This window comes from Microsporum canis, genomic scaffold (assembly GCF_000151145.1).
Source record: "Microsporum canis CBS 113480 supercont1.3 genomic scaffold, whole genome shotgun sequence".
NCBI classification, from domain to species: Eukaryota; Fungi; Ascomycota; class Eurotiomycetes; order Onygenales; family Arthrodermataceae; genus Microsporum; species Microsporum canis.
Window position 1 is genome coordinate 1,718,944 of NW_003299167.1, and position 20,807 is coordinate 1,739,750.

The 20,807-nt window shown below is 49.1% G+C and overlaps 7 protein-coding genes across 7 annotated transcripts; 3 read left to right on the forward strand and 4 right to left on the reverse strand.

Annotated features, from left to right (window-relative positions):
- Positions 1–387: 387 nt before the first annotated feature.
- Positions 388–3,928, reverse strand: MCYG_03492 (KH domain-containing protein; the record flags this gene model as incomplete). Its single annotated transcript, XM_002847940.1, has 7 exons — positions 388–1,230; positions 1,291–1,488; positions 1,560–1,924; positions 1,997–2,312; positions 2,365–2,826; positions 2,883–3,164; positions 3,287–3,928. The coding sequence occupies 7 exons, from the start codon at positions 3,926–3,928 to the stop codon at positions 388–390; spliced, it is 3,108 nt and encodes a 1,035-aa protein (XP_002847986.1).
- A 1,334-nt stretch (positions 3,929–5,262) lies between these two features.
- On the reverse strand, positions 5,263–6,310 carry MCYG_03493 (SSM1; the record flags this gene model as incomplete). The annotated part of the gene is made up of 5 exons (XM_002847941.1): positions 5,263–5,429; positions 5,494–5,919; positions 6,006–6,041; positions 6,124–6,142; positions 6,245–6,310. The coding sequence occupies 5 exons, from the start codon at positions 6,308–6,310 to the stop codon at positions 5,263–5,265; spliced, it is 714 nt and encodes a 237-aa protein (XP_002847987.1).
- Positions 6,311–6,611: 301 nt separating this feature from the next.
- Positions 6,612–9,323, forward strand: MCYG_03494 (conserved hypothetical protein; the record flags this gene model as incomplete). Its single annotated transcript, XM_002847942.1, has 2 exons — positions 6,612–6,718; positions 6,773–9,323. The coding sequence occupies 2 exons, from the start codon at positions 6,612–6,614 to the stop codon at positions 9,321–9,323; spliced, it is 2,658 nt and encodes an 885-aa protein (XP_002847988.1).
- A 470-nt stretch (positions 9,324–9,793) lies between these two features.
- On the forward strand, positions 9,794–13,942 carry MCYG_03495 (dynactin; the record flags this gene model as incomplete). The annotated part of the gene is made up of 2 exons (XM_002847943.1): positions 9,794–10,231; positions 10,304–13,942. The coding sequence occupies 2 exons, from the start codon at positions 9,794–9,796 to the stop codon at positions 13,940–13,942; spliced, it is 4,077 nt and encodes a 1,358-aa protein (XP_002847989.1).
- A 765-nt stretch (positions 13,943–14,707) lies between these two features.
- On the forward strand, positions 14,708–15,608 carry MCYG_03496 (threonine aldolase; the record flags this gene model as incomplete). The annotated part of the gene is made up of 2 exons (XM_002847944.1): positions 14,708–14,872; positions 14,952–15,608. The coding sequence occupies 2 exons, from the start codon at positions 14,708–14,710 to the stop codon at positions 15,606–15,608; spliced, it is 822 nt and encodes a 273-aa protein (XP_002847990.1).
- Positions 15,609–15,996: 388 nt separating this feature from the next.
- MCYG_03497 (conserved hypothetical protein) lies at positions 15,997–17,386 on the reverse strand (the record flags this gene model as incomplete). Its single annotated transcript, XM_002847945.1, has 2 exons — positions 15,997–17,192; positions 17,284–17,386. The coding sequence occupies 2 exons, from the start codon at positions 17,384–17,386 to the stop codon at positions 15,997–15,999; spliced, it is 1,299 nt and encodes a 432-aa protein (XP_002847991.1).
- An 820-nt stretch (positions 17,387–18,206) lies between these two features.
- Positions 18,207–20,629, reverse strand: MCYG_03498 (DUF300 domain-containing protein; the record flags this gene model as incomplete). Its single annotated transcript, XM_002847946.1, has 7 exons — positions 18,207–18,462; positions 18,491–18,861; positions 18,921–19,916; positions 19,998–20,047; positions 20,253–20,281; positions 20,329–20,401; positions 20,611–20,629. The coding sequence occupies 7 exons, from the start codon at positions 20,627–20,629 to the stop codon at positions 18,207–18,209; spliced, it is 1,794 nt and encodes a 597-aa protein (XP_002847992.1).
- Between the last annotated feature and the right edge of the window lie 178 nt (positions 20,630–20,807).

A 20,807-nucleotide genomic window follows, 5' to 3' on the forward strand; every position in this document is an offset into this window, starting at 1 on the left:
CATGAACACCGAGATAAAGATAAAAGGTTTGGTATAAGTAAGTTCAGTTATGAAGAGCGAGAGCGGGGTGGGGGTATCCGATGAAACAAGACAAAGAACAGCAAAGATGAAACATGGTATAGATGTGGAAACGGGAACAATTCCTACCAAAAAGTGACTTGAGAAAAGGAAGACTCTCCCACAGGGCTAGACAAGAAAGTAAGAGATGGATCGACCAATAGTTCGTTGGCGGTATAGAGTAAATGACTTTTCGATAAAAAAAGAACTCATTCATCGGAGGCTTTTTTTTGGTATCATTGGAGGTTGGTTAGGGTATAAATAGTTTTCGGGTTTCTTTTCTTCGTTTCATAATGAGATGGATGTGAGTGAGCGAATTGGATTGATTGCTTAGCGAGGGGGACCGATGGGGGCGGAGTATGAGTTGGAGGTGCTTGGTCGTCCACTGTCGAAGGAAGCTCGTAGGTCATGTTTGGGTGTCATGTCGCCTCCAGATACAGATCCAGTGCCACCTGTGCCAAAGGGAAACTTATTATCGAATCGACTGGGCCAGCCATTACTGCCTGAAGGAGTCAACAAGTCTTCCTTTGCCAAATTCACACCTGAATCATTCCAAGGATTGCGGTAGCCACTGTCTCGAGATTCCATTGAGACAAGTGACGCTTTAGAGGCGTTGCTAGAAGCGTGTTTGAACAGAGAACCAGGCGAAGATGATTGGTTCTTCCGGCCGATGAACGACGAGAAGGATGCAATGGAGCCAGGTTTCCGAAGACGCCCGAAGATGGAGCCGCGGTCCGCAGAGTCGTCAGTGGCAAAGTTGGCGCGGATAGGTGAGTCGGCGACAAGCGGGGCAGGAGCATGTTGGAGGAGTTTGGAATCAAAGAACGGGAGGGATTCCTCAAAAGAATCGGACTTAGGCCGGGGAATGCTGCCCTTGACAGTGGTAGCGTCCAGTCCATACGGGACGAGGCGAGAAATAAGGAAGTCGACAGCGTCTTTTATGCCACCGGCATTGTTACGGGTGAAGCTCATATCAAGGGTATCTTCAGAAACGGGCTCGGCATTCTCTGGGTCGATAATAGCTTGGCGAGTTGCCGTACCCAGCGAGAGTTCGATTTCATATTGTTCACGGAGGTTTCGGCATATTACGTCAGAGAACTCGGGCGTAAGGAAGAATGCGCGAAGTTCCTCTGAGACACCGAATACCATTGAGTGGCTTTCCGGAACCATTCCCTAAGGTAGGTTAGTACACGGATGGAGGGAAATGAATAGATAATAGGAGTGATAACATACCAAAAATGCATCAACTGCCTGGGGAACCTGGTACTCAGGGCCAGAAATGGTGACAAAATCACTGGCCGTTTCTGTGCTTGGAAAGTCGATCTTGCAGTTCCACTTCTTCTCCAGTTCATCAATCTCCTTCATTCTGGCAATCAATTCTCGATGGTAAAGACGGTTGACGACGACGGTCTCCGAGACGAACTCCGCATCCTAGCACTCGTTCAAAGTGGACATGAGCAAAATCATCCCTCAGCGGAAGTGTCTATATGCGGACGACTCACGACTTTCTCAACCATGTCCATAATCTCCTGTTTGACTAGTTCGAGATTCTGTGCATTCCTTGCCGGGGTACGGCAGATGACGTTCTCGACTCGGATATCGTCATCATCTTTACCAGCGCCACCTCTGTCCATCGCGTTGGAGAACTTGACGAAGACGGAGTACTTCTTCATAACGCGCTGGATATGCTGGCCACCGATACCAATAATACGCTTGTGGTATTGATCTGGAACATGGAAAGAGATGGATGCTGGCATTTCCTGCTCAACTAGGTGGAGACCCTGCTTGACGGCTTCATAGTCGTTGGCACAAACATCTATGTAGAAGTTGTATTCATTGAAGCCGTCAAAGATGATTTGCACATTTCCTACGACTGGGAGAAGTTAGTACCAAGGGGTGGGGGAACAATGTATAGTGAAGGACAGGGGGAGTCACTCACTTTGGCTCATGATCTTGTTGATCTTGCCATTCTTCTTCCCACTGACGAATTCCTTATGTTCGTTGGCGAGCTCGATCTTCACTTTCATCTGATGCGGGGAGCGTTTGACGAAAGGAATCTGATGGATGACCATCATGGCAGCCTTTACAGAGTCGTCAGAGCCGTGAATGTGGAAAGTGAGCTTGTCGAAAGTGACATCAGCTCCAGAGTTGGCACAGATGTCAGAAAGCATAGTTCTGACGTCTGCAGGGGATGGAGCCCGCATCTGAGGGTTGTCTGCCATGAGCCACCAGGTAGCACCGTAGAATTGACCAGCCTAAAGTAATTAGTGACGTCTCGACCGTTTGGAGTATGAATAGATAACATACGACATTCATGAGCTCACGAATGGTGCGCTCGACATGCAGGACGTCCGTCCCTTGAACACGAATGGCACTAATGCCACTTCCTAGCTGAGGAAGCAGAACAAAGCAGCCATTGGCCTCCATAACCTTCTGGACCTTATCTAGACGCTCCAGGATGATGCTATCGATCTTTTCTGGGTGGATGATGGCCTCTTTGACATAGACTTTGAGACCGGCGACCAGGTCACGCAGTTTCTGCTTGACAAGGTTAATATCGTCTTGATTCATACCGGTGATGTACACTTCATCTTCACAGCGTCTGGTGGCTCCTGGAGGCATGTAGCCGTACACGCGGGGAAACGGAGGGGGGAAATATATGGCCGTGTTTGTGGCAGCTTCAATCATCTTGATGTTCTTGCGAGTGCGGCCACAGACGAGGAAATGAGTACTCAATTCGAGTTTCACCGCATCAACACGGCGTTTAAGCTAGATAAGGGAGTAAGAAAAGAAGGTCAAGAATAAAGGGGGGAGAGGAAACGTACTATCTGATCGATCATGATCAGAACTCGCGACTTGGCGTGTTCTGCGCTCTCAGCATCGCTATAGATGGCGATTCTAAACCGGCGATCCAGTCCGTTCTCGGCAGAGTAGCCGTAAGACGAGCTGAGAGCACTATCTGCGTCGACAATCTTGGGGCTGAGGAGGAAGATATCTGCTCCAGTGTAGCTTGCCAGGATGTCGATATGTTCAAGGACAATCTTCCGGATGGAATCCGTCTCCTTGTGCAGGACAACATCGACATCGACATCGATGGTTAAGCTCCGCTAAGACATTGGTTAGCATGGCATGAAACCGAGTAGGAGTGTTACAAAGAGGGGGGGGGGGAGAGGATGGCTACCAGCACTATGGGTGTCTCCTTGTATATCTTGGCCCTCATCTGCCGTACGAGGTCAGCTTCTCCCGAGATACAGACGTTGGTGACGAGTCCGTGATGGCGTCTCTGCATGGAGGAGGCCATCTTGAGCTCGGAGGAGGTGACGGTGGCCTCGATAAGGCCTCCGCTGCTTTCACTCATCTGACGACACAACTTACGCAGCGAGTCGACATGCTGCGTGTGCACGGGCAGACGGTGGATGGGGGTCCCCTCCGGCGTCCCTTCGGGAAAGGTCCATCGCTGGAAGGCGTTCGGAGACGAGTGCAGGATATCAGCCGGATCTGGTCCAGGCAGATTCGACGAGAAGGGGATGTTGAAGGAGATGTTAATCATCGGCTGCTCTACGGAAGCCGCAGACAGAACCGTTCCGGCGGGGGTACTGGCACCACTAGTCGGGTCTGGGGAGGCCGATTGCGAGGGTTGATGTTGATGTTGATGTTGATGCTGGTGCTGGTGCTGCTGGTGCTGTGGCTGCTGGTGGTGGGAGGGATGCTGTTGGTGATGCGGCTGCTGTGGAGGCGGCTGGCCGGGGCCTTGGGGACGACGATACTGCGTGTTGGGAGCATCCTGCTGAGGCCTGGACATGCCGAAAGTGGGCGTCATGCGTTCCCAGCCATGGCGAGCCTGGCCGGTGAAGTTGGAGATCTTGTGCATTGTCTAGGGCGCCAGCGTGGGAAAGCTATCGCAGTCGCAACCACAAGTCGACGGCATACACGGAGATGTTATAACGAACGCAGGCTGAGAAACGAAGAAGCGTAAATAAAAGAGAGAGAAGAAAGAAAACGGGAGAGAGGAAGAGAGAAAAAAGGGGGGGGGAGAAGAAGAGGAGGAAGAAGAAGAAGAAGAGTGAACGCAAGCGCAGAGTCGGAGAGGAAGAAAAACGTCCAGAAGAGGAAAAGGTTGAAGCTGAAGATGAAGAAGAAAGAGAAAAAGCGAAAAAGGGAAGAAGAAAGAGAAGGCGGTGGGCGCGACCCTTTGCGAGTTTGGCGCCTTTTTTTTCTGCCAGCACTAGACCTAAAGGGGTTAGTGAAGTAACACGTGATGGGATTAAGTAAGCAGATATAAGACAAGAGGGAGAAGAGAAGAAGAGAAGGTGATATCGACGGTGGGAGACGGCGGGATACAAGTGGTAACAAGTGGTATACGGTAAGATATGGAGATGACAGGTGGTGACAAGATGGCAAAGAGTTGGGAATCCAGGAACCCCAGGCTGAAGTGCGAAAAGGGTAGAGGAAAAAGCAATATGGGATGGATGGGAAGAAGAACAAGAGGAAGAGGAAGAAGAAAAGAAAAGGCCCCAAGCCAGGCTTCAGCTCCAGCTTTTTGAGGCTTCGGGTTGGTAGGGAGAAGGTTCCCCTTGGGTCCGGATGTCTAGGAAGATGCATGCCAACCAAGGAGAAAAGGCACACTCGGATACGCCCAGAAACTCCCATCTCCAGCATATTATTAACCTAACGCAGAGCGACCATCCATATACAAACTACGGCACAGCCACACAGAACGAGACCTGTCTTTGACGTGATGTCATGTTTCTTTGGATCGATAATCTGCTGGAACACAGGGACGTGCAGGGTACGTATACATCAACAGTACAACAATATATACACACGAGGGTTATGGCTGGCTGAGGCTGGGGGATTTATTGGTGAGGCCGTAGTTATAGGCCAGGGTGAGCCGTATCTTTTTTTTACTCTGGGATAAGGCAGGGATGGAGATATCATCCCTGAGTCGAGCCTGGCCAGAGTTGCCTCTTCCCTCTGTTGCTTCTCTTCGGATGGGAGGAGGAGGCAACAGGCCCGCGAGGGAAACAGACCCTTCCGCTGGTTTAATGATGCAAAAATGTCCGAGACTCCCACGGTTCGGATCATCCGCAGGCTTCCTCTAATATGATACTGGCGTTTCCTGTGCCTTTTCTTTTACAATATTTGGATACATAAAACGTCGTTATTTACAATGGTTTACGTTATTCTACCCATGTCTACAGTTATCTAGCTGGTCTCTTTGAAAAATTGTGGGAACAGAGCCCTGATCTCCTCAAGGTCACTGATCTGATACTTTGATGCTCGAGTCTCTGGAGCCGGGAGGCTCGGCTCGACAAAGTGCACAGTAGTCCAGGCGTGAGCCTGCGCATGACGACAGTTCAGGTGTGAATCGTCTAGAAACCCGTCAGATCCAGGCTTCAAGACAAGAAAAGAACGAGAACAAGAGGATCAGCTTACCAACAAAGTAACACTCTTCCCTAGAAGGCGCCCCGGCCTCCCTCTCTGCCTTCAAGAACATCTCCCGGTCGGGTTTACAGATTAACTTCTCCGCTCCATAGTCGCAGTAGGTGATGCCCTCAAACATGTCCTCCACCCCCAAAAGCTTGACCACCCTCTTCCCGTGGGTGACGTATGCGTTTGTCAATAGCCACAGCTTCACCTTGGACCGGTCAAACGCCTCCAGCAGCCGTCGCAGCCGCGGGTTCGGCTTCAGGATCTCGTCCAGCGGCAGTGCATCGTCCACTTCCTTGTTAAACTGAAGAGGGTCGATCTTATGGAAGCGAGTTAGCCCTTCAATGGCAAGGCCGTATTCCCTGTAGTATCTGCGGTGCAGCATCACCGCGTCCTCAACGCTGAGGGACAGATGCCGGACAAAGAACTTGTCTACGCTGTCTTTATTAGCAAGGACTCGTTCTTAATTCGTACACTATCGTTAAGTTATTTCAAGAGTTGCTGTTAGGGTGCCTAACCAATGAGCTCCTGCATCAAGTCGTGGATTTTGCTATCTGGCCGGCGAAGGTGATACCGTTAGCTGGCTGTTCTAGCATCCAAACCACCGCCCCCAGAGTTATACTGCACACGGCACACACACACCCCGCGAATAGAGCTGTCAGTTCATACACAGAGGCGTTAGCATATATCAACTCATTACCGATCACCGGTCTGGAAGCTCACTGGTTGGGTTCAGTAGATGTCTGTAGAAACGTACACAGTTGTCAATATCAAAAAAGAACACCGGCCGCAAGTCACGGCTCCCATTTGTTTTTCCCATCATTCTCGTCCCTTGCAATGTGTTCCCCGTACTCAGCAGCAGGTCAACTATCTCACCATGTCTGTCTCTTCTCTTCTCCTCTCTTCTCTTGACTCTTCCATCTCATCCGAGGGGAAAGTAGGGATTATGTAAAGATGACATAATCATTCAAAATTTAAACTTTGCACGTGACCAAATATTCTGAAGCTTCGAATTTCTTGAACAAAATTTCTCCTGATGGGACGAAGAAATCAACAACAAGACAGCTTCGAGCATCGCGCCTCGTCCTGCTCCTAGATTCGAGTGAACTAGCTCGAGGGCCATAATGCTCGCGTCTGAAAGCCATGCACACGCTCGGGGCCCCATTGCGTCGGTGCCTGCTCCGCCAGCTGCCCTTCATGATTCTCATCCTCTAGCCACGGAAGTGGCCGAGTATGAGAAGATACTGCATATCCGCGACCAGATATTTGCTGGCACTCATCCTAGACTAAAAATTCCAGAGAGCGTCGTTCGCAGGGCTCCTCCGCGGCAGGTTGCTCAGACCTCGCAGTCTTCTGCCTCCGCCTCTGTTTTTACTCCCGTTTCTCAAGCTTCGGCTTCAGAACCAGCGCCTCCTGCTCTTGCTCCCGCCCATTCTCTTGCCCCAGCGCACAATGCTGGTCAGACTGCTGTTATATCCTCAACTGTGAACGCTGTTCCGGGTAGAAGCACTGACTCTCCTGGGACAGGCGCCTCGACGCCCAAACCAACGTCGGAGATTGATCCTATATTCCTAACTAAATCAGACGATCTCATCAGGGCAGAGACTCAATTACAACGACAGCGTCTTGAACGCGCATTGCGTGATCATGCTGAACAAAAGCGGGTAGAGGAAAGGCAGAAACCTCCGTTGCAGGAGCTTAAACCGGATTTCGACGTCTCAGACGTTCTCAATAGGGCGTTAGAGATAGTGAAACCGCTTCCCCCTGTCTATGACCAAGATCATTATGTTAGCGTTGATGGAGACGGTGATCGGGTTAATGGAGATGTAGCCGGTGATTCATTTGATGAAAATTCCTACTATTCGAGCAGAGCTCCTGACTCGCCGCAGAATGAGGAATATGATGATGAAATGGCAATTGTGCCACCCTTGGCAGGAAAGATGGATACAGAGGAGAGTGACGAGACTGTTATTGTAGACCGTGCAGTTGCTAGTGAACCTGAGCATGAATCTGCTGCCGGTAACCATCATGTGCTTGATCAACTTGCTAACACTGATGATGCAAGGAGGGATTTGGAGAACATTCAGCCGTGGGCAGAGGATAATGAGCATCATTACTCCCCACCAGAGCCATATGAGGAGCCAGAGTATTCTCCGCCGGGCCCTGATATCTCCCTCAACGGACGTCGAGATTTGTTAGAGCCCAGCTATCTTAGCCCGTCGAGTAGAAGACAGCCTCCCGTGGAACAACCACCAAACCAACAGTCTCCTGCTAGCAGGAATCTAAGAGTGGTTAGAAACCATATCACATCTCCGGCGGCCCCCCAACCTTCCCGTGTATCTCCTCTTGCTGTTACAAGGGTTTCGTCAATTACGCAGTCGCGTCAGGGCCGGCAGAGTAGACAGGCCGCGAAAGCCTCTGCTGACCAAGGTTCTGCGCATACTAGCCCAGAATCTGCGCCTCCACAGGTGCTGATGTCGCGGAAACGCCGTCGCCTTCAGGCCCAGGATAGGAAGAGGCTTGCTGAGGAGAGAAGAGGTGCCGCATCTCCTGATATGCCATATATTAAACCTGAACCCGTCTCACCTCCGCCGTTCATTGATGCACCTCCTCCTGCTGCTGCTCACTATTCCAGAAGTCGGTTAGTCCAGGAAGCGCCTGCTGAGGTTGAATATGCACCTCGCCATAGCCTTCCCGACGACCATGTTATAAGCAGCCGTGTTCCCACATATGACGATGGGCATGGTAGACACTATGAACTGGACAGTCCAATTGAGCTACATACCCCTCGTACAACCTCAAGAATAGGTTATAGAAGGCCAGTTCGAGATGAACATGATTTACGAAGAGTGGCTAGCTTACAGCATGCTCGGCAAACAGAGTATGTCCACGACTATCCAGAGCAAGTTGCAGATATATCCCCTCGTCACGGACGAGCTGTATCATACGCCGAACCAATTCAACCGGAGCGCCCAAGGTATCATGATGAAAGCCAACCGGCGCAGTATACCAGAAGATACATGACCAGGCCCCTTTCGCCCCATTACCGCGAAAGCTACGCCCCAGTCCGTGTTTCGGAGTCGCGCGTCATGGGTCCTCCTCCACCTCAAAGGCGCATTGTGGTCGATGCGGAAGGTAACAGATATTACGAGTCAGTTGATGCTCCGCGCCCCATGCCCCCAGTATCAGTTCGGTCTTCAAGAGTGGAGTCCTACGACGGAGGGAGTCACACTCCCGCTCGACCTATGTCTATCGTTAATGAACACTACCGAGACCGTAGATACATCCAGGAGATGCCCCCTCCTGAGATGACCTACCGCCGTAACCCAGGCTCTGGTGTAGGCCCTGCACTAAGCTACGCGGCGGATAACGAACTTGGTGAACCGCGCTTCTATGACCGCGAGGCTCCAGACCGCGGACCCATGATGCGAAGCGCAAGCGTCCAAATGATAGATTATCCGCCGCGTCAACCCCAACAACACCCACGCCAGCCTCAGCCGACATATGTCGATGAAGCCCCTTTCCCTCACGATGAAATCGTACGGGTGGCTAGCGTGCGTCCTCCGCCAGTTGGTGTACCTCGGTATGAAGAGCATCATGAGATCCGGCCTCGCATGACAAGTGTGCGGCCTATGAGGCGTGAAGTGAGTGTCTACGTCGATGACGAAGCAGGACATGGCAGGGAGTACCACCCTCCTGTTGAGCGATATGGTGGCGGGCCTAGCTATACTGCACGGCCAGTAAGAGAAGAACGCTTCTACGAAGGCGCTGATCCTGGTAGAATGGAGCCCGATGCTGGCCCCGAAGCCATTCGACGAGTGCCTCGACGGTACTAGACGTTGATAATCTTTTTTTCTCTCGCGGTGATCTTATGTTGTTGGTGTAATGTATGAACGCTTGTTTTGGAATTATAAAGACCTGTTTTTTTGTCGGATACCCCCCCGCGCGCATATGCAAGATGTGTGTTGAATTATAATGCATATAGCATCGCTTACTTGACTGTGAATCTGATTAATGTCATATTTCTAGCCATATCAGCTTCTTCATTCTTCTCTTTCATCCTCCAAACGTGATATTGCTCCCTGATTTAAAGCGGCCATGACTTCTCCTGAGAAGCTTTAAAACAGCACTGGATCTTGATTGTTCCTGGTGCTTACGTAAGAAAGTAAGCAACAACCTTAAAGCCCAAAAAAAACAAGCAAGCCAAAGAAGCAGAAGAAGAAGAACAGCTTGCTTGAACAACGCCAGGCCTGCGGAGAAGGCTGTCTTTCTTGTTTTCCTTTCAGGTTGTTTGCCGTCCAACATCATGGCTGGGTTTACCGCCGGCCAACTCATCAAACTTGCTGACGGCCGCCACGCGAGAGTTCGGTATACTGGGACAACGCGTTTTGCCTCTGGAGAATGGATCGGGTTAGAACTCGAGGACGCAACTGGGAAAAACGATGGCTCGGTTCAAGGAGAAAGATATTTCGAGTGTGAATACGGATATGGCATGTTCGTCCGGGCACCTGCTATTATAGAGGTTATTGAACAGCCCCGGAAAGAAGAACCAAAAGTTGCGCCCAAGAGTGGCCTTGACGGCAGGGGAAGACCAACTTCGATGGTAGTGTCCTCAGGAGCCTCAGGAAGTGCAGCTGGATCAAGACGGCTGAGCCTGTTGTCGTCCACGATTGGGGCAAAGAAACCGAGCTCGGGTGCTTCGAGTCCTTCGCCCATTCCAAGAGCTTTGGGTCGTTCATTGCGGGTGAGTTATAGCTTAACTATTTTCAGCTCCTCTTGCTAGACCCATTCCTAACAGCATCATATATGTATATAGTCACCTACGAAGTCTCCGGTAAAACAGCTAGCAGCCCCAGGCACGCCTGCTGCGTCGCGAACCTCATCTTCTGCCCCAAGAACTCTTACCAGCCATAAGCCTAGGCCGAGCTTGTCTAACCGTAGCTCGGCAGCTCCTACCCCCACACCTACATCATCTAGTACTCGGTCGTCATTACGCCAATCCATGTCAGGACCTGCGGCCAAACCAGCTAGGTCTGGGTTGGCCTCTTCACGTACGACTACAAGCCCAGCCACATCCAGACGAATGTCTCTTAAGCCAGCCATTGCGAAATCGCCAGTGATAGGCAAGGGGGATGCAAGCTCAGGCGAGCAAAGCGAGGGGGCTTCGCGTTCGAATTCTCCTCCAGATGGACCAGAACTTGATGTCGTCAAACCAAGCCTAGCACGACCCACACCGTCGCCATTGAGCCAGAGATCTGTTTCTGGAAGCAATGCACTGCTGAAGGAGCTTGATGATCTGAAAACAAAACTAAAGATCATGGAGAAAAAACGGGGAGAAGATCGTGAGAAGTTAAAGATGGTGGAAACGTACAGGGCAGAGCGAGACAAATTCGAGACTATCATCCAAAAGCTCAGAGAAAAGTATCAACCCCAACAACAAGAAATCACTACGTTGAGGAAACAGTTGAAGGAGGCTGAATATAGAGTCGAGGAAGTCGAGAGGCTCCAAGCCGAACATGAATCTATTCTCGAGATGGCTGCCTTGGATCGAGAGATGGCCGAGGAAGTAGCGGAATCCATCAAAGCTGAATATGAAGCTCTGAAATTCCGAACTGAGGAGTTGGAACTTGAGGTAGAGGTTCTAAGAGAAGAGAACGACCAGCTTGGCCAAGTCATGAGCCCTGAAGAGAAGTCAAGTCAGGGGTGGCTACAGATGGAACGGACAAATGAGAGGCTGCGTGAAGCTCTAATCCGTCTCCGTGATATGACACAACAGCAAGAGGCTGATCTAAGGGACCAGGTTAAAGAGCTAGAGGAAGAGCTGAAGGACTACAATAACCTCAAGGCCCAGTATGAGTCTACAAAGGAGAAATTGCTTGAATCAGAGGCAAACATGGAGGATCTTAAGCAACAAGTGGAGGCGTTAGGCGCAGAAGAGATGATTGAAGAGCTCACGGAGAAAAATATGCAGTACCAAGAGGAGGTAAACGAGCTAAAGGCTATCATCGAAGATCTTGAGAGTTTAAAGGAACTGAACGATGAGCTCGAACTCAATCATATGGAATCCGAGAAGCAGCTGCAAGAGGAGATTGACTTTCGAGAGGGCATCTATCATGAGCAAAATCGAAAGATTTCCCAGCAAGATGCTGTCATTGAGGATCTTGAATATACTTTATCAAAGTTTCGAGAGCTGGTCTCAACTTTGCAAACCGACCTCGAAGACATGCGAGCCTCTCAACAAATCACTGAGACTGAAGCTACTGATTTATCTATGCGCTCAAGAGCAATGATGGATCTAAACATGAAACTCCAGGCATCTGCTGCTAAAGCGCAAGTTAAGTCAATCGATGTAGAGTTAGGTCGAATGGAAGCGGAGGAGTCGGCCAGTCATCTGTCCATTCTGAAGTTATATCTACCTGACTACTATGAGAGCGAACGAAACCCGATCCTTGCACTCCTTCGATTCAAACGAGTAGGATTCAAAGCCTCGATAATGAGTAATACCGTCAGAGAACGCCTAGCGGACCCCTCGGTCCGCTTTCCTGAGCGAGATGGCTTCCTAGCCTATGAAGTCCTTGAAAAACTTACCTGGATATCTTTGCTTTGTGACAGATTCGTTACCTTTATAGATGGCTGTTCAAGCGAACAATTCTCCTCCTTTGATGGAGCTCTCTATGAGCTTGAACCAGTGGAGCGCATCTTGAACTTTTGGATCGAAAGTTTGAAAAAAGGAGAATTGAACGAGAAGGCTTGCGCAGATGAACTCCAACGATCAACTGCACTGTTATCGCACTTAGCAGAAACACTAATACCACAGCATGTTGAAGGCAGTGGGAATGAGATGTACATGCTCTCTATGCTGACGCAGACTTACCTGGACAACATTGCGTCCTCTCTTTCTCAATTGAAGTCAAAAATTCAGTCTAAAGTACCACCTTCACCGGAGGATGAGGAAAGCCAGCATCTCTACAAGAAAATCGATCTACTCGTTCAGCAAGCAAGAGGAATAAAGGTTGCATCAAGTAAAGTCACTCGCTCTTTGGAGGAATTGCGAACAAGATCTCTAGCTCTTACAGAGGAATGCAAGGAGACATTTGAGTCCACGGAACAGGCAGCCAAGGAGACATCAGCATTGACTCAACTCATCGGAAATAGTTTCTTGCGGCTTATCGATGATGATGACCGTACTGAGCCGTTCACATATCCAGAAGTGTTGACCGGTATGGCTGACGCAATCTCTTCCATCCCTGGAGGTTCTCCTGGAGAATCTGTGACAAGCGATGCCCTTGCTGTTATCGCGAATAAGCTTCGCCTTTTGACAGGTTATGTTGACGAGACATCGAACCTCTCCTCTGATTTATCCCAAACGGTAGAGTTTGACAGAAGGCAGTCTCCATGGGTTGCTCGCTCCAAGATGCTCAAAGCCAGCCAGGAGACATCCCCAGACACTGAGGAGGAGATCAGACGATTGAAAAATGAAATCAGTGAGGCCTCCAACGCGCTTGGGGCGAAAGATAGAGTATTTGAAGAACAGTCTATTAAGATTGAACTTCTTGAAGCTCGGATGCGTGAGGCTGGTAAGAAGGCGGCAGTTGTCAAGGATCTGGAAGCCAAAATTGAGAACCTACAATCCAAGGAAAATGAATTGGTTGCTCTTGTAGAACGACAGTCTCAAAACATGCAGGCTATAGAGCGAGAGCGGGATGAATACAGAAGCCGACTAGAAAAACTGAAACAGGCGTCTGAATCGGACGGAAGCTCTGGCACAGGCGGTGTTGTTAATGCTGCAGCTTCTCTGTCGATCATGAAGGAAAACGAGGCCTTACGGGCCGAAGTTACCAGCCTCCAATCCGCCATACGCTACATTCGGGATGACAACAAGCGTGCTCATCTTCTTGATCCGTATTCCGTACAGAGAAGCAATCATATGCGTTCCTGGCTTGACGTTCCCTTGGTTCGTCCCAAGCTTTCGGCCAGCGAACACGAGCCAGACCATAGGCACAAGCAGGCTGCTGAATGCCGCGATGTCCTTAGCCATTTACTCAGGCTGACCAAGGAATCCAATATTGTGGATCTCAAGGCAAGCAACATCTCAGACCCCGCAAATCGCCTTGCATGGCGCCCTGTCAAATCGACACCCAAATATCAGGCCATGAAGCAACGTGAAAATTATGAACAATGGAACCAATGGAAGGACGAAGTTGTAAAAAATAGGAAAGTGAAGAGGCTTAATACAAGTCACAGCATGCAACGAAGCGGCCAACGAAGTGGCCAACCGGACGACCGTATTGGCTTTCCGGTGGATCAGCCTGCCTTCACCGATATTCCACGGAAAGGTCTAGGGACTGACGGAGACGAGGGCGTTATGGGGAGAACATGGAAGATTCTAGGTCTTCAAACCGACACTGGCGATATTTCTCGGGTATCAAATGAGCCTCAGATACTTGACGACTAGTTCTTTTGTTTTAACTGCTAGAGGACATGGCCTTTCGCGTTTCCTTTTTTTTTTTATAGCTTTGTCTTCTCTTTTATCCTTCTACGCAAACTTGATTTTGTTGTTATATACCCAAACCATTGTTGTATACACCCCAAGACCAAATAATGTGTTGTATATCTCCGGTTCATTCTGTTTCCATTATCCACCATCCAGCACAGATTTGGGCATTTTTGCGCATATAAATAACTCTTACCGCTGGCTAGAACTGGCCAGAGAATCTTATATATTGTTTAATGAAGCCTCAATTTGTGTATAGAATAAAATCGGCTATACAACACGTTGTATAGACTCAATGCCGACTGGTTGCAGCCAATCAAATATTGCAGCTCTCGCCCTGCGCGCAAGGCGAGGAAGAAATACGAGATCGAACAACACTTTCTACCTATTCTGCGGAGAGCGCTATACATACGGTAGTCTTCTCTGTCAAGATCCATAAATCTAGCTCCCAAAGGGCGTGTTGAGAACAGTCAGAATGACAGCCTTCTTTGACAAACAGCCCTATAATGGGATTGACAGCTACTTTCATTTTCAAAGTCCCTTTCAAGGGCAATAAAAAGTGCTTCGCTCCCTCTCTGTGTTGGATGAAGAGTTATCATTCAATTCTCCAGCCTTTGTACATATCAAATCATCCCCTACAACAGCTATGAGCCGACCATAGAACTATGCGCGCGGGTAGCAAAGCTTCTCGGAAAGGAGGCTGCTGTCTTTCTCCCGTCTGGCACAATGTGCAATCAAATTGCCATTAATGTCTACTGTCGACCGGGAGATGAAGTCATCTGTGATCGATCAAGCCATATCATCAACTACGAGGCAGGTGGCCCAGCCGCGAATTCAGGGGTCATGATCCGTACAATTGATGGACGGCGCGGGATTTTTGAAGCCGAGCAAGTTAGGAACGCCATTCGAGCTCCATCGAGGTATTTTCCTGAAAGCAGGCTCTTATGCGTTGAACAGACCGCGAATCTAGGCGGTAGAGCAATATGGCCTCTGTCTACACTTCAGGAGGTCGCTGCGGTTGCCAAACAGGCCGGGATGGCAACACATATGGATGGCAACACATATGGATGGCGCCCGTCTGCTCAACGCTGTTGCGGCTACCGGTATTTCAGCAGCAGTGTATGCTGAACCGTTCGACTCAGTCTGGATTGACCTAAGAAAGGGGCTTGGATGTCCGATAGGAGCGGTGCTTTGTGGCTCTGCAGGTTTTGTTCAAAACGCGTGGCAGTTAAAGCAGAGGTATGGGGGCGCAATGAGACAATCAGGTATTGTTGCAGCGGCCGGTATATACGCCTTGGATTACAACATTACTCGCCTTGCTAAGGATCATGCAAATGCCAGGTTACTGGCCAAACTGATATCAGCCATCCCCGGCGTTAACATCAAACTTGAGGAAGTGGAAACTAACCTAGTATACTTTGAGGTTAGAGATCAGAATGGACACCCTACAGCCGTTGAGTTTGTGACAAGATTGCTGTCCATGGGGGTGAAAGGGGGCGCAATGGATGCTTCAACAGTTCGGATTGCGACCTATTTGAACATTAACGAAGATGATATCAGGGCAGTCATACCTGCTATCAGAGAAGTTATTTCTTCGATAACTAGAAAAGAGGGAATATCTGCATAAGTGATGATGATATGGCTTGAGAGGTGGAAAATCCCAACTAGTTTTTAATTATTAACTGAAGTTATCGAACAACAGAAGCATCTTCCTGCATGCTCTATGGGGTATATATTCCTCCTAGATTCCACTGCCCATAACAAAATATGTGCCACCCCTTTTTCCCGCCATTATCAACAATTCCGGCGCCTCCCGATAGATACCCACTATAGTGGGGGAATAAAATCGAGAAATATATATAAAAATTAAGCAAGTAAGGAGGGGGAATAAGAATGCATAGATAAAAGGCAGGAGGTATCAGCGGTATTGAAGAAAATATGAAAAAAATATGCCTCCTACACCCAAAAATATAGATTAGGGAAACGATGTAGGTGAAACGAAAACGAGGAACCCATCAGTATGCTACTCCAATATCATTTGGCCCTAGGGGTATATTATAGAATGACTCTTTTTTGACAGTGGTTCTGGGCTGATGCCTTGCATGGGTAGTTGGACGAGCCTCCCGTGGTGTTGTTTTATAGCCCATAGCCAAATCACAAACCTCATAATCCTTCTCTGTTACCGTGTTGAAGGTGAGAGGTGACTGGGTGTTAGTTGACATTATTACCGAGCTTGAGAGCGAGGGGTTTCGGGACGAATACCCTCCTGTGGATGCATTAGCTAATGAGACCATCGTCGAGCCGCTAAGAGTACGCGCTCTTGAAGGTGATACGTCAAAGCGGAAACTTGAGGTTGGACGGTTGTGGTATGGTTTAGTAGAAAACCATTCTGTAATGGTGCGAGAGCGAGTGAGGTGATGTGTTGGAGTGGGAGTATATGAGCTGTTGCCTCTACTTGAATTGATACAAGGTAGAGGATTTTCAGGATCGATCTGCCTCAGCTTGGAGAGGTCATCGAGTGAGAGCGGGTAGCCGTTTAAAGTCTCACAACTCATTCGGGGTGGATAGAGAGAGTTTTGGATGTTCTGAAACTTTTCTGGGTCTGGCATTGTGTGGCGACGATCATGAACTTCGATATATAACGAATTTCTAACCGATGTAGTGCCTACTGGCTTTCGGGAAACAGCCAATGGAGAGGACTCTGAGCGTTGATGGTCATCCTTACGTTCTGATGGACAAACAGCCTTGGGCGGTAGAGCTAGAGTTGAATCTGGGGTCGGATCTGAGGATTTTGAGCTATCCCGATCATCTATTTCCAAGCTAAAGTTGTCTAGGCCAAAGCTTTCGAATGCCGGCAGGTCTGGCAATTGGTTCCCCGGAGCATAGATACTCAGTTCCAATGGTCGAAAGGACTGACGGCGGCGTCTGGGAATAGGTGAGCTTCTCGCAGTGAGATGGCGGAAGTCCGTCGGGCCACTGATATTTAACTTGCGGACTGATGTATGTTGTGGCTTTTTCTTGTTCTTGAGTAAGACGCTTGCTCTATTTGATGCTCTGGAGGCAAGGCTCCTGCTCTCAGTGACCAGAGTGGGCAGTAGTGAATAGCGTGAATCGACACGCGGACTACTAGGAATGTCTTCATAGAGGACCAGCTTCATAGGAGCCACCGGACGGGGCTGATCAGCACATACTGTGATAACATCTCGTGTGCCTAAGAATACGTTAGAATTTTTCTTTTCTTGCACATTTGGCCCGCAATGGACTCATCCAACACCGCCAGCATGGTTAACGCTATTACATACCCTCATGCTTATTCGTGCCGTTGTGCACCTGGGGAGGAGGAGCCTGCTCAACGACCTCTGACCAGATGCACCAGGAACAAGAGGGAAGCCAGGCCGTGAACATTGAGCTTGCTCACTCCAGCACCATCGTACCCTATGCTTGGAATGCTGTGTCCATGGTAGTTCTCCTGGAACCTTCAAGATGACGATGGGGGAGCCAGTAAAAGGGCCCAGCAAGCTTCTCTAGAAAAGAGATAACGTGCATTTAGAGAGTGCGAAGCTCTGCCAATATATGGGAAACGCACCCTGGAGAAGGGTTCCTGGAGGGCCAATCTGTGGGACCTTCCTTCATATCAGTGAGGGGGCAGGCGCAGGCGCCTCGCATGAGCGTTGGCCAATTGGATGGGCTGTGTATGCAGCCGACATGGTTCCATCACAATTTTACGTTGAAATCAGCGGTGTTTTAGAGCCGGTGGATGACAGTGCGTATCTAAGTTTTATGTGCGATGTTTGCCAGCATCGCCAAGGGTTTAATATGTCGGGCATTTGACTTGGAAACCCGCTCCCGTTCGCTGAAATGAGAGGGGGAAGCCAACAAGGATGATCCTGGTAGCGAAGGTTGCCAGGACAGGGTCGTGTCCAATCGAGAGTCGATGGAAGCCATGCGTTGTGGTGTCAATCTGCATGGCAGTCTGATCTTAGTTCAGAGGAGAGGGAGCTCTTTTGACGTCGTTAAACGGCTGGCGGACGGTGGGCAAAAAAGAGCCGCTGCAGCAGTGAGAGATCGTGTGTGTATGTAATTCCCAGGATAATACCAATACAAAAAAAAGAAAACACATCCAGGGGTGATGGAAGAAACGCCAATATACTCCGCAGCTTCAAAATTTGCTTCTCCAAGAAATTAATTTACTATGCACCAGATGTGTAACGGAGGGCGAACCCATCTATTTGGTTGCACCAGAGGTGTTCCAGGCATCATGTTCATCATCAAAGACACCGCTGTACCCCCCAGTTCCTGGCTTGGATCCGTCATGTTGGTAGCTGCCGAAGTCCCCCGGTGTATTATAATTAGAAGAGTCAGGGTTCTCGCTTTGATTTGATCGTAGCGACGGTAATACCTTGTTAGTGTCTTGTGTATCGATCCTAGCATTGATATTAGTGGTAACATTCTTCAATGCAAGGGCTTTCCCTCTCTCTCTCCTTCTTTCTTTTTTCTGAAGAAACTCACATGGATGGCTGTTCCTGTGCATAGTCTCGTGTTGTGGTATCACGAGGAAGCCGATCTCGATCCCCTGCTCTCTGTGTTGGTGCGTCTTCTGCACCCTCCACCAAGTCTGCGAGTTGGCGAGATGAGCTGTTTGACTGGCTCGTTTCGCTTGACCCTCTTGTGGGTGCAGCCGGTTGCTTGGCCTTGTCTACTCTGATGCTACTGGAGGAGCCTGACTGTCCTTCTCCAGAGTGCTGGTGACGTCTGCCTTGGCGGTTTCCTGGGCGTTTGATCTTGTTTCCTTCGCTTGAGCCTCGTCGGCTTGAGTAAACGGATGGCTGCCTTTGCCATGCTTGTTCCCTGTATACCTCGTTCGTCGTGATAACGGGATACTATATCGTAATTAGAAGGGCCTGAACTTGAAGCGGCATACCGAAGCATTCCTACATACATTCCAGTCTCCAAACTCAAGTTTGCGTGCATTGGTGAACCACATCTCGTCCTCGTCATTAAGAATGGGTTCTTCAATATCATAATCTCGCTGACCTTCGTCCCTTATCCGGCTCGAGCTGGCATGAGACTCTCTCCGGGACGACGATCCAGGGCCTAGTAGTGGTGTACGGCTATTCGCTTCTTTAGGCTTGGGGATCCAATACTTAGCCTTTCCTCCTCTTTCGTATCGCATACCATCCATCACACGAGCCATTCGTGACCGCGATTCTTCGTGAGCAAGGACGTTTGTTTCCGAGTCAAAAAACCGATACTGGTACTTTTCACCCCGGAAAGTTTCCTTGGTGTCCTCAATTAGATCCTTTACCCCGAACGCATCGCGAATCGCATATTTAACGGGCATTCGGGCGGAGGAGATGGATGCATTTGCGTAGTCATGCCACGAGAACGCATACCAGTGCATGAGTGCAAAAATAGGCATCTCACAGCAGATCAGGAGATCCTGAATTGCTGCCGCCATGTTATTTGGTGTATAACCCTCCGGGCCATGGGGAATCGCTCCTAGAAATTGAAGAATAGAAAGAAAGAATCCTTGCCAGTAGGATGCAAATATGATAAGCTTGACGCTTAGAAATTTTGGGACGGGTCTATAAGGCATGAGGTCATCGTGCATAATGATCCAAAACAAGGCGAGCGAATACAAGCTGATTGTGACGCTAAGGTTGTAGATGATTCCGACCCAAAGATAACCGGAGGAGAGCCCGATGTAGCCCTCTTGGAAGGTATTGGTAGCTTTAAGGATGATAGTAACCAGAGCAAGTATCGGCTTCAACCACGCGTACTGTAAGATCCCTCGTTTCACAGCCAGGAAAGTATATGGGTCTGAAATGTCAATCTTCGGCAGAAACTGATTCAGCGGCCAGGTATGTTGGATTGGAGGACGGCCATGAGTCATTATGATAAGTGATCTCTCTCCTCCGAGGAAGTTGATCAGCAGCTGGAAAAAAGTATATATGGTAAATGCCTATTAAGAGCCAGAGTCAGCAATCGTTGTCACTTGTATAGAAAGCACACATACTTCATATATATCTCGAATGGGTGCAACCCAGGCTGCTGCTTTCAACGATACTATGCTTGTCCAGGATGATATCGCAAATATAGGCACCCTGTGAGTGTTAGTACATAATCATGCCCCCAACCAGGTGGATTTTTCACTAACATCAAGAGGATTCTGACGACATATCGCTGGAGGAGAGGCTTTCGGTAGTTTTTACTATATATAATATAAGCAACCAAAGTCGATAGGACCTCTGAGAGGCATGGTGGAGCTTACGTCTGAAGCCAGATGGACCTTGATTGATACTGTTAGTATATGCAAAAGCAAGCAGGCGAAATGAGGTCAAACGTACAGTAATGAGATGAGCGAGGCCATCAGAGAGGCCACACCGGCCACAATAATAGCGGCTCTAGCCAGGCTGGAGCCTGTACCTCCAGTATTTGAGCTAAAGAGCATCATCCTGTCTCTTTTGCTATGCGACGGCGTTGGTGGTCAAGCTATACCATCATCCTCCCTTCACATCTAGGAGCGGTCGACTTTGGCCGTCTAAGGCCATCCAACGCCGTATAACAGAACCAAAAGGCCCTTATAACCTATCGATGACGGTAATATAATGTCTGACAGCGTTAATTACCTTGCGTTAGGAAAGTCATGATGTAGGCAGCAAAATAAAAAAAAATATGTAAACAAGCTCGTAATTTCCATGCAAAGCTTCCAGATCGTTTTTGGTTGGTTTGACTAAAAAGGAAAAAAACGCGTGACGTCGCGGAGCCCCTTCTTGGTCTTCGTCTTCTTCCTTCACCCACTTACAAGCAATTAACAAGGCCTCCT